The following is a 16134-nucleotide window of genomic DNA, read 5'->3' on the forward strand; positions in this document are numbered from 1 at the left end:
ACTAAAGAGAAGAAAGCTTTTTAATAAAGGCGAGTTTCTAAAAAGGCCTTAAAGTATTTTGTCTTAAACAGAAAATCTTTCCTCTTGATCCTTCCCAGAATAACAGAAATTATTATATAATGCAAAGTGTTTTTTAAAATCTCATTTTTGTGTTCTTTTCAAATACATACACATGCACCCACACTCAAAGCATCTGTTAGACCCCATTTTCCACATTCCACATTTTTCTAAAAATTGGGTGCTTTGTAGAAATCAACAAAGGCCCAGTTTTCCCTAAAATACTTACAGAAAAGGCATTCTCTCCACTTTGAAAGAAATCACAACTCTACAGATATGCAGAACTCTCCTAAACTTGTTTTTGTTTCTTTAAAAAATTTCTGTTTGCACCTGACTCAACTACTTGTCATTCTGAACAGCTTTTAGATCCTCAGAGGTCTGAATCAGGGTCAGCCTAAAACCAGACTTTTATTTTATCAGACTGCTCTACAAAGGTAATTTTCACTTCTCTGTGCCTTTTGAATCAGTGTAAAGACTTGAAGAGCTCACTCACAGGGCACCTGCAGTTACGGTACTATAAGCCTTGCTTACAGCCCCATCCACAGTATAGAGGATATGCTGCAAAGCACCCCCGAGAGCTCTGGAAGGGCCCCTGGGCTATGAAGGAAGATGAGGGCAGGGTTAGAGAGGCTGAGGAGGAGGAGGCACATGCTTTAACCTGAAGAGCTCTACTTGATTTCCTTTTTTTTATTTAAGGGGTACTGCTGTGAAAAGCCTTGAACTGTCAGGAATAAAGGTGCCCCTTTATCATGATTATCATATTATTCAATCTTCTTGGAATTTGAGAGTGACTTAAGCAGAAGGTGTGATATCTTATTCTTTAATATCTTATATTTTATTCTTTCTGGAGAAGGAAATGGCAGCCCACTTCAGTATTGTTGCCTGGAAAATCCCATGGACAGAGGAGCCTGGTGGGCTACAGTCCGTGGGGTCGCAGAAGAGTTGGGCACGACTTAGTGACTTAACAACAACAATCGTATTCTTTAAAGTCCTTAGAATAAGGGGTGTAACTCAGTGCCATCACTTGAGCCACAATATTCAAACCATGGCTTCACAGGGCCAGCTCAGCTGCCTCAGCTGATGATTCTGCATTAATTTGTGAGGGCTACCTGAGGAAGATTCACTTTTATTATATTTTATGTGATTTTGAATGAGGTTTTACCAAAACAATGATTTTTTTAAAAACTCACACTACAAACCACCTTAAAATCCATACTAATTCATGGATTCTATACTAAGTATACCTAATCTAAACAAAGAAATGTACAGTCAAGGTTATTTTGCTCTAATTATGTAGCTTGTGAACAAACATAATTGCAGCTCAAAAAAAACCCACCAACAATGAAACAAGCTTACATATTTACTTATTTTTAGTAGCCTAAGACTGAGAAGTGGGAGAATGGAAGGCTGGACAATACACTGTAGACTAATTCAAGGTTAGGTGGTGAACCACTGGGTCAGAAAATAAATTTAGATCATCTTAGAAGTCAACATACTATGTTATAAAATGAAAGACACGTCAAAGAAAAAAAGAAAAACATACTTTAATAGCATCCTTGGCATCTACCACAGCCAGGTCTCGAAGGGCCCAAGCAATCTGCCTTTTGTAGAAATCTCCTTTATCAGATTTCTTGACTTTGACCACCTTCACCTGTACAGGGCGTTCAGTTGTCACTGTTGAATAAAACATACACTTTCATTAGAGACATTATTCATTTCCTCATTCTTCATTCATTCATTCACTGCAAACAGCTGTCAGATGCCTATTGTTGTTTAGTTGCTAAGTGGTCTCTGACCCTTTTAGCGGTTTCTGACTCTCATGGACTGTAGCCTGCCAGGCTCCTCTGTCCATGGGATGTCCTGGGCAAGAATACTTGAGTGGGTTGCCATTTCTTTCTCCAGGGGATCTTCCTGATGCAGGGATTGAATCCGTGTCTCCTGCATTGGCAGGCAGATTCTTCACTGCCACCACACGATACTAAAGCAGGAATAGTATTTCATAACAAATGCTATGACTGAGGAATACACAGATTATTAAAAGAAGAATCTAAATCAGACTACAGGGTCAGAGGCAGATTCCTTAATAAGTAAAACTCTTAAAACTCAACAATAAGACAAAATATTCTGATTAAAAAATGGGCCAAAGACCTTGACAGACATCCAACCAAAGAAAATATACAGATGGTACATAAATGTATGCAAAGTGCTCCACATCATTTCTCATGGGGAAAATGCAAATGGAAACAAGTGAGATGCCACTACACACCTACTGTTGCTTAGTCACTAAGTCGTGTCTGACTCTTTTGTGACCCCACAGCCCGTAGCCCGCCAGGCTCCTCTGTCCATGGGATTTCCCAGGCAAGAATACTGGAGTGGGTGGTCATTTCCTTCTTAATGGCCAAAATCCAGAGCACTGACAATACCAAACACATGTGAGGATGTACAGCAACTTGTACTGTCATTCACTGATGGTGGGAACTAAAAATGGTATAGTCACTTTGGAAGACAAGTCTGGCAATTTCCTAACAAAACTAAATATACTCATACCATACAGTCTAGCAATCATGTTCCACAGTATTTACTAAAAGAATCTGAAAACATGTCCACACAAAAACCTGCACACAGATGTTTATAGCTGCTTTACTCAAAACTGACAACTTGGAAGCAACCAAGATGTCCTTCAGTAGGTGAATGGATAAATAAATTGTGGTGTATCTGGACAATGGAATGTTATGTAATGCTAAAAACAAGTAAGCTGTAAGCCATGAAAACCACTGGAGGTAACTTAAATGCATATTACTAAATGAAAGAAACCAATCTGAGAAGGCTACATACTATTTGATTCCAATTACTATTTGGTCTTCTGAAAAAGGCAAAACTATGGGGACAGTAAAAAAATGAGTGGTCACCAGGAATTGGGGAAGAGATGAACATGCAGAGCAGAGAGAATTTTTAGGGCAGTGACAATACTGTATGACATTATAATGACAGATATATGTCATTATCCATTTGTCCAAACCAACACCAAGACTGACCCCTAAGGTAAACTATGGATTTTGGGTGATTACAATTTGTTAATGTAGATTTATTCTTGGTAACAAATGTATCATTGTGGTGAGTGGTAGAGAAAGGCTATGCATGTAAGGGTAAAGGTATATATGGGAATTCTCTGTACTTTCCTCTCAATATTCTTGTAAACCTAAAACTGCTCTAAAAAAATAATAAAGTCTTAAAATGTATTAATGCTAATAAGAATTATCATTTATGATGGTATAAAAAAATCTAGGAATAAATAAATACCTAGGAGTAAATACAACACATGTGCAAAAGCCTTTAAAATTATAAAACATACTGAAAGTCTTTAAAACTATAATCCTTGTTGAAAGGCATTAAAGAAGACCAAGAAAACCACACCATATTCATGAACAAGATTTTATATAAAAATGCACGTTCTCTCCAAAGTGAACTATAGATTTAAAACAACTCCAATAAAAATCCTAACAAAATTTGGAACATGACAGGTTGATTATAAAATTTAGATAAAACAACAAAATACCCACAAAACAACATAAAAACCAGATATAAGAAAGTGATCAGAAAAAAACAAACACTTATCACTACAAACATGGATACAGGTAAATCAAAGACTGAAATATGAAAGGTAAAATTATAAAACTTGTAGAAGGTAATACAGGAGAATACTTTTAAGGGCTTTCCTGGTGGCTAAGATGGTAAAGAATCCGCCTGCAATGCAGGTGACCTGGATTTCATCCCTCAGTAGGGAAGATCCACTGGAGAAGGGAGTGGCAACCCACTCCAGTATTCTTGCCTGGAGAATTCCATGGACAGAGGACCCTAGTGAGCTACAACGCATGGGGTCACAAAGAGTGAGACATGACTGAACAACCAACACACGACATGACACATGACAGGGTAGGGAAGGACATCTCAAACAAGAGACAAAAGGCCATAAATGGTCAGATAAACGATCAGACTGATTAATCTGATTTCATTTAAATTATAAATGTCATCAAAAGGCATCATAACAAGTGAAACCACAAGCCACAAACCAGGATGCATATAACCAACAAATTAGCACCCACATTATATAAAGACCTCAAAGAATCAACCAACCAAAAAGGACAAGCAACACAGTAGAAAAATGAATAGAAGGCTTAAACAGGCAACTTTAGGCAATAAATGGCTAATAAAATCATGAACAGAGACTTAGTCTCATTTTTATTTAGGGAAATACAGTTTAAAACCACAATGAGATTCTATTTCACACTCGCCAGATTGGAAACAACTGATAGTCTGTCAAAACCCAGCGTCAAAACCAAGTTTAGACTAAGATGTGGAGAACCCAAAATACACACTGCCTGTGGGAGTGCAATCAATACAACTACTTTTGAAAATAATTTGTTATTATAGTGTTGATCATTCACATGCCTGTGACCCAGCAATCTCATACTTAGCTATCTACCCCAGAAAATTCTTGCCTATACACTGGCAGACAAGGACAAGCATGTTTTGTTGCCTGAATAGCAAAACCTGGAGACAAATCTCCTGGTCATCACTAGTAGGATGGGTAAGTAAACAGTTGTACTCTCAGAATAGAACACTACAGAGCAGTGGAAATAAAAGACTCAATAGGCATGGGAGAAAAATAGACGTAACACTCACTAACAGGAACCTACTGATGAGTGGAAGTCACAAATGAATACATGTGTTACAATCCAATTTATGCTCAGTTTAAAGCAAATCTAACAATACATTATTTGAGATTACAAACATATATGGCAAAATGATAAAGAAAAGCAAGGAAATAGTAAATCAAAACTCAGGATACTCATTACTTCTTAATGAGGGAGGGAAGGGAATGGGAGCAGGGCAGGGCACACAAGAGACTTCAAAGGTAATGGTAATATTCCTTTTATCCTGGGTGGTGGCTACACAAGTGTTCATACCTTTATATATTATGGAAGTGCTTTTGTATCTTTTTAAGATTTAATTAAAGACAACTGAAAAAAATGAATGTGCTGGCCCAACAGTTTTTCCAATCATAGAGACAATAAGAATATTTTATAAACAACCAGGAAATGTCTCCAAGGAATAAAAGAAACCTTTCCTTATTAAATACTCACCTGTGGCACACAAAAAACAGTTCTTTTTCTTTTTTCCTGCCTTGCAGACATTGACAATACTCAGCAGGCGTTCGTCATTTGGAGTAAAAATGTCTCTTTGTAATGCATGCTTGATTGCTGTCATCTTTACTCAGCTGAAAAATTCAGAGTATAGATATTACATTTGTCAAAATCATTCTTCTTATATTGTTCCATTTAGGATTAGGAAAAGACCTTATTTATGGTTAATAAGCATGGGGAAATAATTTCATACATTTGTACACCTACATCATAAAAGATAAAAAGCTGTGTGTTTGGAAAAGAAATTAGAGAACCAGTATTATCAAACTCTAAGATCAGAGACGTTACTTTGCCAACAAATGTCCGTCTAGTCAAGGCTATGGTTTTTCCTGTGGTCATGTATGGCTGTGAAAGTTGGACCGTGAAGAAAGCTGAGCGCCGAAGAATTGATGCTTTTGAACTGTGGTGTTGGAGAAGCCTCTTGAGAGTCCCTTGGACTGCAAGGAGATCCAACCAGTCCATTCTGAAGGAGATCAGCCCTGGGTGTTCTTTGGAAGGAATGATGCTAAAGCTGAAACTCCAGTACTTTGGCCACCTCATGCGAAGAGTTGACTCATTGGAAAAGATTCTGTTGCTGGGAGGGATTGGGGACAGGAGGAGAAGGGGACGACAGAGGATGAGATGGCTGGATGGCATCACTAACTTGATGGACGTGAGTCTGAGTGAACTCCGGGAGTTGGCGATGGATAGGGAGGCCTGGCGTACTGCAATTCATGGGGTCGCAAAGAGTTGGACACGACTGAGCGACTGAACTGAACTGAAGATCTTTTGAAGTGCTCACCAAATACTAAATATTTTTTAAAAGATTTAAGAAAAATTAAAAGGCCCATTCCCAATATTTAAATATAAATTTCTATATAAATAACTTTTACAACTCAACAACAAAAAAACAAATAACCCAATTAAAAATTGAGAAAAGGATTTGGGAGACATCTCTCCAAGGAAGACATATGAATGGTTAAAAATGACATGGAAAGATGCTCAACATCATTAGCCATTAGGGAATCATAAATTAAAATAATGAGATACCCACCACTTTACACCTGCTAGGATGGCTAAAATTAGAAAGACAAGTGTTGGTAAGGGAAGTCTCATGTACTCCTGATGATTGTAAAATACTGCGGCTGCTCTGGAAAATAATTTGGTGGTTTCAAACAGTTAAATGTGAATTTACCACATGATCCAGCAATTCCATTCCTAGGTATATACTTAAGAAAACTGAAAATGTATGTCCACACAAACGTTTATGTATGCCCATAAACGTCCACTGCAGCATTATTCACAATAGCCAAAAGTGGAAACATCTCAAATGTCCTGGGGAACAACAAAATGAAATGTACCCATACAGTGGCATATTATTTGGCCATAAAAAGGAGCAAAGTACTGATACATACTACTGACACACACATGAATCCTAAAGACATTATGTTAAGTGAAAGAAGTCAGTTGCCATGGGCCACATATTTCATGATTCTGTTTATATGAAATGTCCAGAGCAGACAAATCCACACAGACAGACTGATTTCTGGTTGCCAGGGGTCGGGGGCAAGCAGGCGTGAGGAGTGACTGCTAATGTGTATGGGGCTTCTTCTGGGGATGATGAATATGTCCTTCAATGAGACAGTATTGATGGGTGTATAACCCTGTGAATATATTGAAAAGCACTGAATTATATATTTGAAAAGGGTGAATTTTATGGTATATTAATTATATCTCAAAAAAGCTGTTATTAGAAAATAGTTTTCCACTCGTCTTCCTTTTCTCATCTAATTCAACGTCTTTTTTCAAATATCAACTTAAATATTTTTTAAACATCTCTTTTCAATTTTATTTGTTAAATATACCGAATACATATTTGTGTGTGTGTGTGTATTACTATTTCCAATGCAGGTGTATAGTATTTAATACATGTGAACTGGTTTAGGAAATTAATTTATACTCCTAATACTGTTTCTATGGGAAAATGAAGGAATTATGAGTTTTAAATAAATGACTTTTAATGTATTTTTATAATACAATGACTCTTTTGTCATTGTATTACATAATACAACATTGTATTATACAACAATGACTCTTTTGAAAACTCCTCAATTTTACTCAATCTGTAACATTTTTATCTCTGCTCCAACTCAAAAAAATTGCTTTTCTCAGAAAAACCACATCTTCCCACTTCCATCCCTATTCCCCCTCATCTCAGCCTCCGGTCTTCTGACCTCCCCTTCCATCCTGTTCTCTTAGAACATCTGGCCTCTCCAAGCTTAATTTCTTTCCCAGTCTAGCCTGGAGGCAGTGTTTATTTCCATACACCCACACCATTCCTTTCAATAATATGCTCCACTTGTAGACCAGTTCACCCTGCTCATCAATCTCTATAAACTGTCTTTTTTTCTCTCCTTCTCCTGGGCTACCATATGGCACTTAAGAAGGTCTCATATCCATGTCCATTGTACTCATTACAACTTTTAAATCCAATCAATGCTAAACTTTCAATGTTGCTCAGCCATTCCTTAACACTTCCTTTGATTCCCTCTTCCTACTCCATCAGTGTTGCAAATCCTTATTTCTCTCCTTCAACCCCCAATTCTGTCAGTCTACTCCCTCTCTGCAAATGACTTCACCATCTACCCTGGAAAGAATATAAAATCATGAAGAGCAAGTTTCCCCAACTGCTTTCTTCATCCTTCTACATTCCATTTTAACCTCCATTCCACCCATTATAAAATGTCTATGTTACTATCTCTTCATATGTTCTAGATCCTACACATATGCTAAAAGCTCAACTCTATCCTTTGCTGAAGCCACCCTGGATACTGGCCAGTTTGCTTTTCTATCTCCAGGCTCTTGTTCGTGTAATTTCTTTTTTCTCAAATTCTTTTCTCCCTGGGAAATTCCAATTCAATCTGCTAAAATAAGACCTCTTTTGTGAAATAGTCACACACCCAAAAAAAACACAAAAATTCCTTTCCTACTTCTCTAACATTTCCCCTCTATTCTGCTAACACAGCACTTACAAACCATATTGTCCAGCTAGTTGTATTCTTTTCCCAGTAAGAGTATTTCCTTGCAGGCAAGGCCTGTGTCTTATTCATCCTTATATTCCCAGAACTTGGCAAAGACATAGCAGACAGTTAATAAATTCACCAAAATGAAGGTACCAAATAACCTGACAGCTAAAGCATTTTGCTAATTTTCCTTCATCTACACATAATTTATCCTTTCTGGTCCTACTGCCAAGGTACAATCCAGGTTCACACCAACTACATCTATTTAACACCATAGCATCTGGTTACCTCTTTGCAAGCTTCCATAACCCCAAAACTCTCAACAAATAATATTAAAACATATCTTTCATCATAATATGCCCTTGCTCAACACTTTTCTAATGCTCCCAAAGACAAACCTTTCACTCCAAGCCCTCTGATCATTCTAGCCTTTAAATCTTTGCTCAGGAGATTTTCCATGCAGAGGGTATTATCTACCCAAATCCTAACTACATTCCATAATTTACATGACCTTGATTCATCAGTCAATCCTAAAGGAAATCAGTCCTGAATGTTCAGTGCAAGGGCTGATGCTGAAGCTGAAACTCCAATACTTTGGCCATCTGATGCAAGGAACTGACTCCTTGAAAAAGACCCTGATGCTGGGAAAGGTTGAAGGGAGAAGCGGATGACAGAGGATGAGATGGTTAGATGGCATCACTGACTTGATGGAGATAAGTTTGAGCAAGCTCTGGGAGTTGGTGATGGACATGGAATCCTGGCATGCTGCAGTCCATGGGGGTCACAGAGTCGGACATGACTGAGCAAATAAAATGAACTGATTCAATACAGACCTTAATCCAAATTGATTTCTCCTCTCAACTGCTATACCACTTACTGTATTTGTTAAACATCCAGTACTTGCTATCCAACTGGTTCATTAAGTCACAAGTTCCTGGATCTCAAGAACTCTCTTCAAGGGGCAGGGGGGATGGCTGGGGGAGGAGGTGTTTTAGCAGTTTCATGTTCTGTCTTTGTAGGTACTAAACAAATACCTCTTGAGGAAATCTAAGCTGAATTATAAAAACTGGTTCACCCAATCCCTCTTTGGTCAAAAGCACGGACTGACAATATGGTAAGTGGTAAAAACAAGAGAGGAAATAGGCACAGTTGATAAAGGAGTTAGGCAGAATGAAAAGCACTACACATTCAGCAAACACTGATGCCTACTACTGCTGCTGCTGCTGCTGTTACTAAGTCGCTTCAGTCTGTAACCCCATAGGCGGCAGCCCACCAGGCTCCGCAGTCCCTGGGATTCTCCAGGCAAGAACACTGGAGTGGGTTGCCATTTCCTTCTCCAATGCATGAAAGTGAAAAGTGAAAGTGAAGTCGCTCAGTCGTGTCCAACTCTTAGCGACTTCATGGACTGCAGCCCACCAGGCTCCTCCGTCCATGGGATTTTCCAGGCAAGAGTACTGGAGTGGGGTGCCACTGCCTTCTCTGGATGCCCACTAAGTGCCAGGCAAAATTTTAGCTTATCATGGTGAATATGACAGACATATCCACGAAGACAGGAAGATTCTTGCCTCCAACGGCATCTACTTTATGAACATGGCGTGAGAAACTCTCCAGTGTTTGTAATACTCTTTTGGTAAATCAGTGAATAAGTCATTAGAGGTTCTTTAAAACTATTTTCCAGGTATAAGAACCCATGTCTGACCACGTTCCAGAGGCAGTCAGCCACAATACTCTATGTTGGTCGTTGTTTCCTTAAATTCAGCCAGATCTACAGGATGTGACAGATAACTTGTAAGCAGTACTGTCATGAGAGTGAGTGCGTGTGGGTAAGTACCCTGTCTGCTATCCAGACACCTTAGTGCATGCAGCACTGAAGAGAATACGCCATGCATGGCAACAGGGAAATGCACTTATGAGATTTAGAAGAAAATGAGGATTTGGACAAAGAAGGGAAAGGTAATTCCACGCCCTCCCCTCCTGGTCCAAGCCAAAGAAGAAACTGTTCAAGACCGTTTTTTACGATGAAATCTGATTTTCATGGGCGGAACCGGAAAAGGATGTCTGGGCTGCCCTCCCAGTCCCCCAGGATAACAAGGGGTAACGGGATCCTCCCACCGGCCTCTCCGCCTTACCCAGAAAGGCTGGGAAGAGAAGGGGCTTTGACGGCGGAGGGAGCAGTACCCAACCCCCGGCGCTGGACCAGCACCAGGACTGAGGAGCCGCCTGAGACCTTGGCGTCCACCCCTCCGTTCATTTGTCCGCTGCCGCCAGGACCGCCCGGCAGCCGCGGCCGAAGGCTTACCGCAAGGCCGGACCGAGCCCGGCTGTGCCGAGGCGGGTCCTCCAACACGGAGACCGGACAGGACTGGGGCGGCCACCGTTACTAGGATGAACCGCTCAATTAAGCAGTGAACTGGAAGCAGCCGTCCGGCCACAACTTCCTATATCCGGGCACGTGACACACCTCCTCGCCGGAAGTCTGTTGGGTTGAGAAGGAAGCAGTCGCGGCTTTGGCCTTGGTGAGGGGGTGGGGTCAGGTCTCTCCGGAGGGGGCGTGTCTAGGACTTGCAGGAGCGGCCCCTGTCGCTGGAGACTGACTGCGGACCTGGGGGATTTGGTGTGCGTATTCCTTTCTCTAGAAGACTTATTTATTCAGCTGTTTTCAACAGTTCACTTACGAAGAGATCTGATGAAATGTTTTCTTTTCTGCACGCCTAAAGTTCAGTTAAATCTAGATCAGTTGAGTTCAGTCGCTCAGTCGTGTCCCTATGGACTTGGCGACCCCATGGACTGCAGCTCGCCAGGCTTCCCTGTCCATCACCAACCCCCATGAGCTTGCTCAAACATATGTACTTCGAGTCGGTGATGTCATCCAACCATCTAATCCTCTCTCATCCCCTTCTCCTCCTACCTTCAATCTTTCCCAGCATCAGGGTCTTTTCCAGTGAGTCAGTTCTTTGTATCAGGTGCCAAAGTACTGTTTCAGCTTCAACATCAGTCCTTCCACTGAACATTCAGCACTGGTTTCCTTTAGGATTGACTGGTGCGATCTCCTTGCAGTCCAAGGTACTCTCAAGAGTCTTCTCCAACAGCGCAGTTCAAAAGCATCAATTTTGGGGCACTCAGTTTTATTTATAGTCCAGCTCTCACATCCATACAAGACCACTGAAAAAACCATAGCCTTGACTAGATGAACCTTTGTTGGCAAAGTAATGTCTCTGCTTTTGAATATGCTATCTAGGTTGGTCATAACTTTTCTTCCAAGGAGTAACCATCTTTTAATTTCATGGCTGCAATCACCATCTGCAGTGATTTTGGAGCCTCCCCAAAATAAAGTCAGCCACTGTTTCCACTGTTTCCCCATCTATTTGCCATCAAGTGATGGGACCGGATGCCATGATCTTAGTTTTCTGAGTGTTGAGCTTTAAACCAGCTTTTTCATTCTCCTCTTTCACATTCATCAAGAGGCTCTTTAGTTCCTCTTCGCTTTCTGTCATAAGGGTGGTGTCATCTGCGTGTCTGAGGTTATTGATATTTCTCCCGGCACTCTTGATTCCACCTTGTGCTTCATCCAGCGCAGCATTTCACATGATATACTCTGCATATAAGTTAAACAAGCAGGGTGACAATATACAGCCTTGACATACTCCTTTTCCAATTTGGAAACAGTCTGTTGTTCTACTTCCGGTTCTAACTATTGCTTCTTGACCTGTATACAGATTTCTCAGGAGTCAGGTAACATGGTCTGGTACTCACATCTCTCAAAGAATTTTCCACAGTTTTTTGTGATCCACACAGTCAAAGGTGGTGTTGTAGTCAATAAAGCAGAAGTAGATATTTTTCTCAAACTCTCTTGCTTTAAATCTAAATCTAGATACTTACAGGTTGTAGCATGGAGAGTTTAAATGAGTTAAATCAGAATGGGGGAGGGGGCAGGAGGTATCTTGCTGGGGCCAAGATAACAGCACTTTTTTCTTCTTTCTTTCTTAATTTTTTTAGGCCCCACAGTATGAAGAATCTTCCTTCTCCAATCAGGGAAGGAACCTGTACCCCCTGGAGTGGAAGCATGGAGTCTTAACCACTGGATCACCAGGGAAGTCCCCACCAGCACATTTAATATCTTCCAGGAAGAGTCTCCGGAGAAGGCAATGGCACCCCACTCCAGTACTCTTGCCTGGAAAATCCCATGGATGGAGGAGCCCGGTAGGCTGTAGTCCATGGGGTCACTAAGAGTCAGACACAACTGAGTGACTTCCTTTTCACTTTTCACTTTCATGCATTGGAGAAGGAAATGGCAACCCACTCCAGTGTTCTTGCCTGGAGAATCCCAGGGATGGGGGAGCCTGATGGGCTGCCGTCTATGGGGTCACACAGAGTCAGACACGACTGAAGCAACTTAGCAGCAGCAGCAGCAGCAGGAAGAGTCTCATATGCTGTAGAGGTCCACTGATGTAGTGACACTGACATTTAAAAATTGTTCTGTAGAGCAGCTTCTTGAGGATCATCTGAAAGTTCTTTAGAAAATGCAGCCCTCAGGCTTACTTCAGAGCTACTGAATGGTAATCTATGTCTTAACAGGATGACACCTATGCAGGTGTAAATTTAGGAAGCACAGATAATGCCAGTGTTGTTGGTTGCAAGGCAAGTGATTTATTAAGTCCATATTCTTAGCACCTGTTTTATGCCAGATACTTTGATGGAGGTGTGGAGGTGATTTGATATGACTCTTACCCTGAAGAAGTTCATGGTATGGTAGGGCCAAATAAGATATACGTATGCTGCTGCTGCTAAATCGCTTCAGTCGTGTCCGACTCTGTGTGACCCCATAGACGGCAGCCCACCAGGCTCCCCCGTCCCTGGGATTCTCCAGGCAAGAACACTGGAATGGGTTGCCATTTCCTTCTCCAGTGCATGAAAGTGAAAAGTGAAAAGTGAAAGTGAAGTCGCTCAGTCGTGTCCGACTTTTAGCGACCCCATGGACTGCAGCCCATCAGGCTCTTCCGTCCATGGGATTTTCCAGGCAAGAGTGCTGGAGTTGGGTGCGTATAAATACATATAAAATAAGACAAAATAAATGGCCAAAGAGAGATACAGGCCAGATAAATATGTTGGTATTTCAAAGGAGTGGTTTCTTTACTTCAGCTCAATACCATCCTTTGCAAGGGTTCTGCAGAAACCCTTTGGTGCAAGCATTTGTTTATTTGAGAAACAGAGCCACCTAAGTGCCAGGGACTGGAGATACAAAGACAGGGATCCCACTGAGAAGGGGGTCTGTCTCTCCCACGGTCATTGGAGAGACAGAATTAAATAGATGGATAAATTACAGTCTAGTGTGGTGAACCAAACAATAAAAGAAAAAAAAGAGATGAAAGACCATGGAAATGCAAAAGAATGTGTAACTCACTCTTTCAAGATGGGTTCACTGAGAAAGGGACAAAATGAGATATGCAAAGTATCTTTCAATGTGTATCTGAAGATATAATTTGGTGGAAAAATCTGCAGAAATAGTAGGGACCTGTTTGCTACTGAAATCAATATACTCTGGTCAATACTACTTGAAATGCTTTTCAGTTTCATTGAATGACTTCCCCTTTAAGAGCAGGATCTGATCTGATCTTTAAACAGGCCTCTTGGGTCCTTCTTGTTCAGTCCCAGAACACTTACTGTATTCACTTTTTATATGACAACTGCACATGCTATTTTGTCATATTATCATTATTATTTTAACTTGTATGTTTACAGCCTGCTTCAGAGTTGAGAAGTGAATTGCCATTTCTCACTTCCTCTCCTGGATTCCTCTCAAAGTGGAGGCACAGTATTTTATCTGGGGTTTTGATCCCAGGCAGCAAGAGTGAGAGATGAGGGAGGGGAAGTAAAACAAGGAAGAGAGAGAGGCAGTATAAGGATGTGTTGTTCAGTTGGTTGCCACCATGTCTGTTTTCTTGATCCCTTAATACCTTCTGGAAAAGTCATGAGGTGAGGCTCAAAACTGTCCACTGAAACCAAGAGTGGGAAAAGCATTTATCTGTTAGCTCCGGTCTACCTTTGATCAAACGTTAAGGCCCCTAGCCATTAACTACTCCACACTTCCCAAATGCACAGTTGTGAATGCCAAGCTGACTGCCACATCAGAGAAGTCCTGAGGCAGGAAGGAAGAGGAGAGGCCTACCATGTTGTACTTGCCCACAGTTTATCGGATTGTTTAGAACAGGTTTCTGCAGCAGTGGTTGGAATAAGAGGCTGAAGGATTTGAAATGGTGACAGAAGATACACAGATGGTGTCCATTAGTCCAGTCTTTGTACCACTCATATCTGTTTGGCCATTTAAGTCTAGTCCTTTACAGTCCCCTTCAAGATGATGGATACCTGCAATCATTGCAAAGACTTAATATAAGAGTTGATGCAATAAGCTTCAGTCCTTGCTGCTACACTGATGCCAAGACTGTACTTGTTCTCTTGAGCTCCCCGCTCTACTCCCCATCCTTACCTCCCTTCACCCTTGGCCAGCACATCACCTGATCTAGGTTGTTGGCTCAGTGAGGCAACTGGAACCTTCAGCTTTTGTTTCCCTCCCTCTGATTGGGCCATGATTGTGTGATTGCCTGTTCAACTTATCCCAAGATAAGCCTCTGTTGAATTCTTTGGATTCTAGATTTACCCTCCCTATTGCTATTGTACAGCAACAATCCCAGATCCTTTGCTAATCACAGTTGATTACTCCCACCAATGCAGTCACTCCTCCCTTTGCTGGCTGGACTACTATCATGAGAAACTCAAAGCAACCAAATGATAGTGAGGGAGTTTCACGTTCAGTGAAGCCTCCTCCACCCAACCCCTCGTGCTTGTATTGGTGTTCAATTGCTAAGTCGTGTCCAATGTTTTGTGACTCTTTTGCAAACTGTAGCCCACCAGGCTCCTCTGTTCGTGGGATTTCCTTGGCAAGAATACTAGAACAAGTTGCCATTTTCTTCTCCAGGGGATCTTACCAACCCAGGGATCAAACCCACCTCTCCTGCATTGGCAGGAGAATTCTTTACCACTGAGCCAGCAGGGAAGCCCCCACCCAACCCCTGGAGAGCTAATTATTATAATCCAGCAAAGCCTGGATTTGAGAGGCAGGAAACACAAATTCTGTGAGTCACTGGGAGTGATGATAAAATGGGCTAATCCTGCTCCCATTCCGGGCTTTCCAGAGCTATGTCTTTAGCTCTGTCTTTATTGGTTGATTGGAAGCATTTGCCACATCAGAAGCTGGCTGCTTCTGAGTGATGAGGGATATGACCATCTCAGTGGAGTCTATGGTCATGTGTGTATTGTCACTTTTTGTTTTGGCTGTAAAATATATTCCTCGGTTAGGGTAACAATCAGGAATGCTATAATTCTGGTGATTGTGAATGTTGGCAGAGTCACTTCAGGCAAGAAAGACAAACCTAGGAGTCTCTGGATGTTTGTACATCAGGCCACTTCTCTCTAAAAGCATGCGATGAAGAATACTGCCCCAAGCTCTGCCAACTGGCAAGATTTCCCTTCACCTTTGTTCTTTAAAGCCATCCCTGAGTAGGGCTTTGCACAGCCACAGTTCAGTTTTTCCTACACACCAACACATCTGTGAACCACACTTAAGCTTTTTATTCTGAGATTGGTAGTTGTAGGGAGCCCCAGGAGGGCAGAGGAGTGAGTTGAGGAAGAGGTGCCAGTGCTATGGATGTTCCATGGAAGTCTGAGTCACCCTTTTGTGTAATTTACTTGTGTCTTCTGGACCTGTTCAGGCTCAGCCCTACACTGTTTATGTTCTTCAACCAATTGCTGCTGTATTCATGCACTTATGACTTAGTGGATCTGATAAAATCCAGCTCATGATAGATAGCGCTAGT

At 41.3% G+C, this 16134-nt stretch overlaps 1 protein-coding gene across 10 annotated transcripts in view; it reads right to left on the reverse strand.

The window, feature by feature from the left end:
- EXOC1 (exocyst complex component 1) overlaps positions 1-10695 on the reverse strand; it is a 54528-nt gene extending 43833 nt beyond the window's left edge. For all 10 annotated transcript variants that reach the window (XR_015165398.1, XR_015165397.1, XR_015165396.1 and 7 more), the window contains exons 1-3: positions 10563-10695; positions 5202-5335; positions 1601-1731 (exon numbers count right to left, since the gene is read on the reverse strand). Coding sequence is in view for 6 of the 10 variants with exons in the window: in XM_086405690.1 (XP_086261816.1) it covers positions 1601-1731; positions 5202-5325 (255 nt within the window). In the remaining 4 variants the exon portion in view is untranslated. The remainder of the gene's footprint in view (positions 1-1600; positions 1732-5201; positions 5336-10562) is intronic.
- Between the last annotated feature and the right edge of the window lie 5439 nt (positions 10696-16134).

This window comes from Bos grunniens, chromosome 6 (genome assembly GCF_055505025.1).
Source record: "Bos grunniens cultivar Pamir isolate PY7600 chromosome 6, Bosgru_T2T1.0, whole genome shotgun sequence".
NCBI classification, from domain to species: domain Eukaryota; kingdom Metazoa; phylum Chordata; class Mammalia; order Artiodactyla; family Bovidae; genus Bos; species Bos grunniens.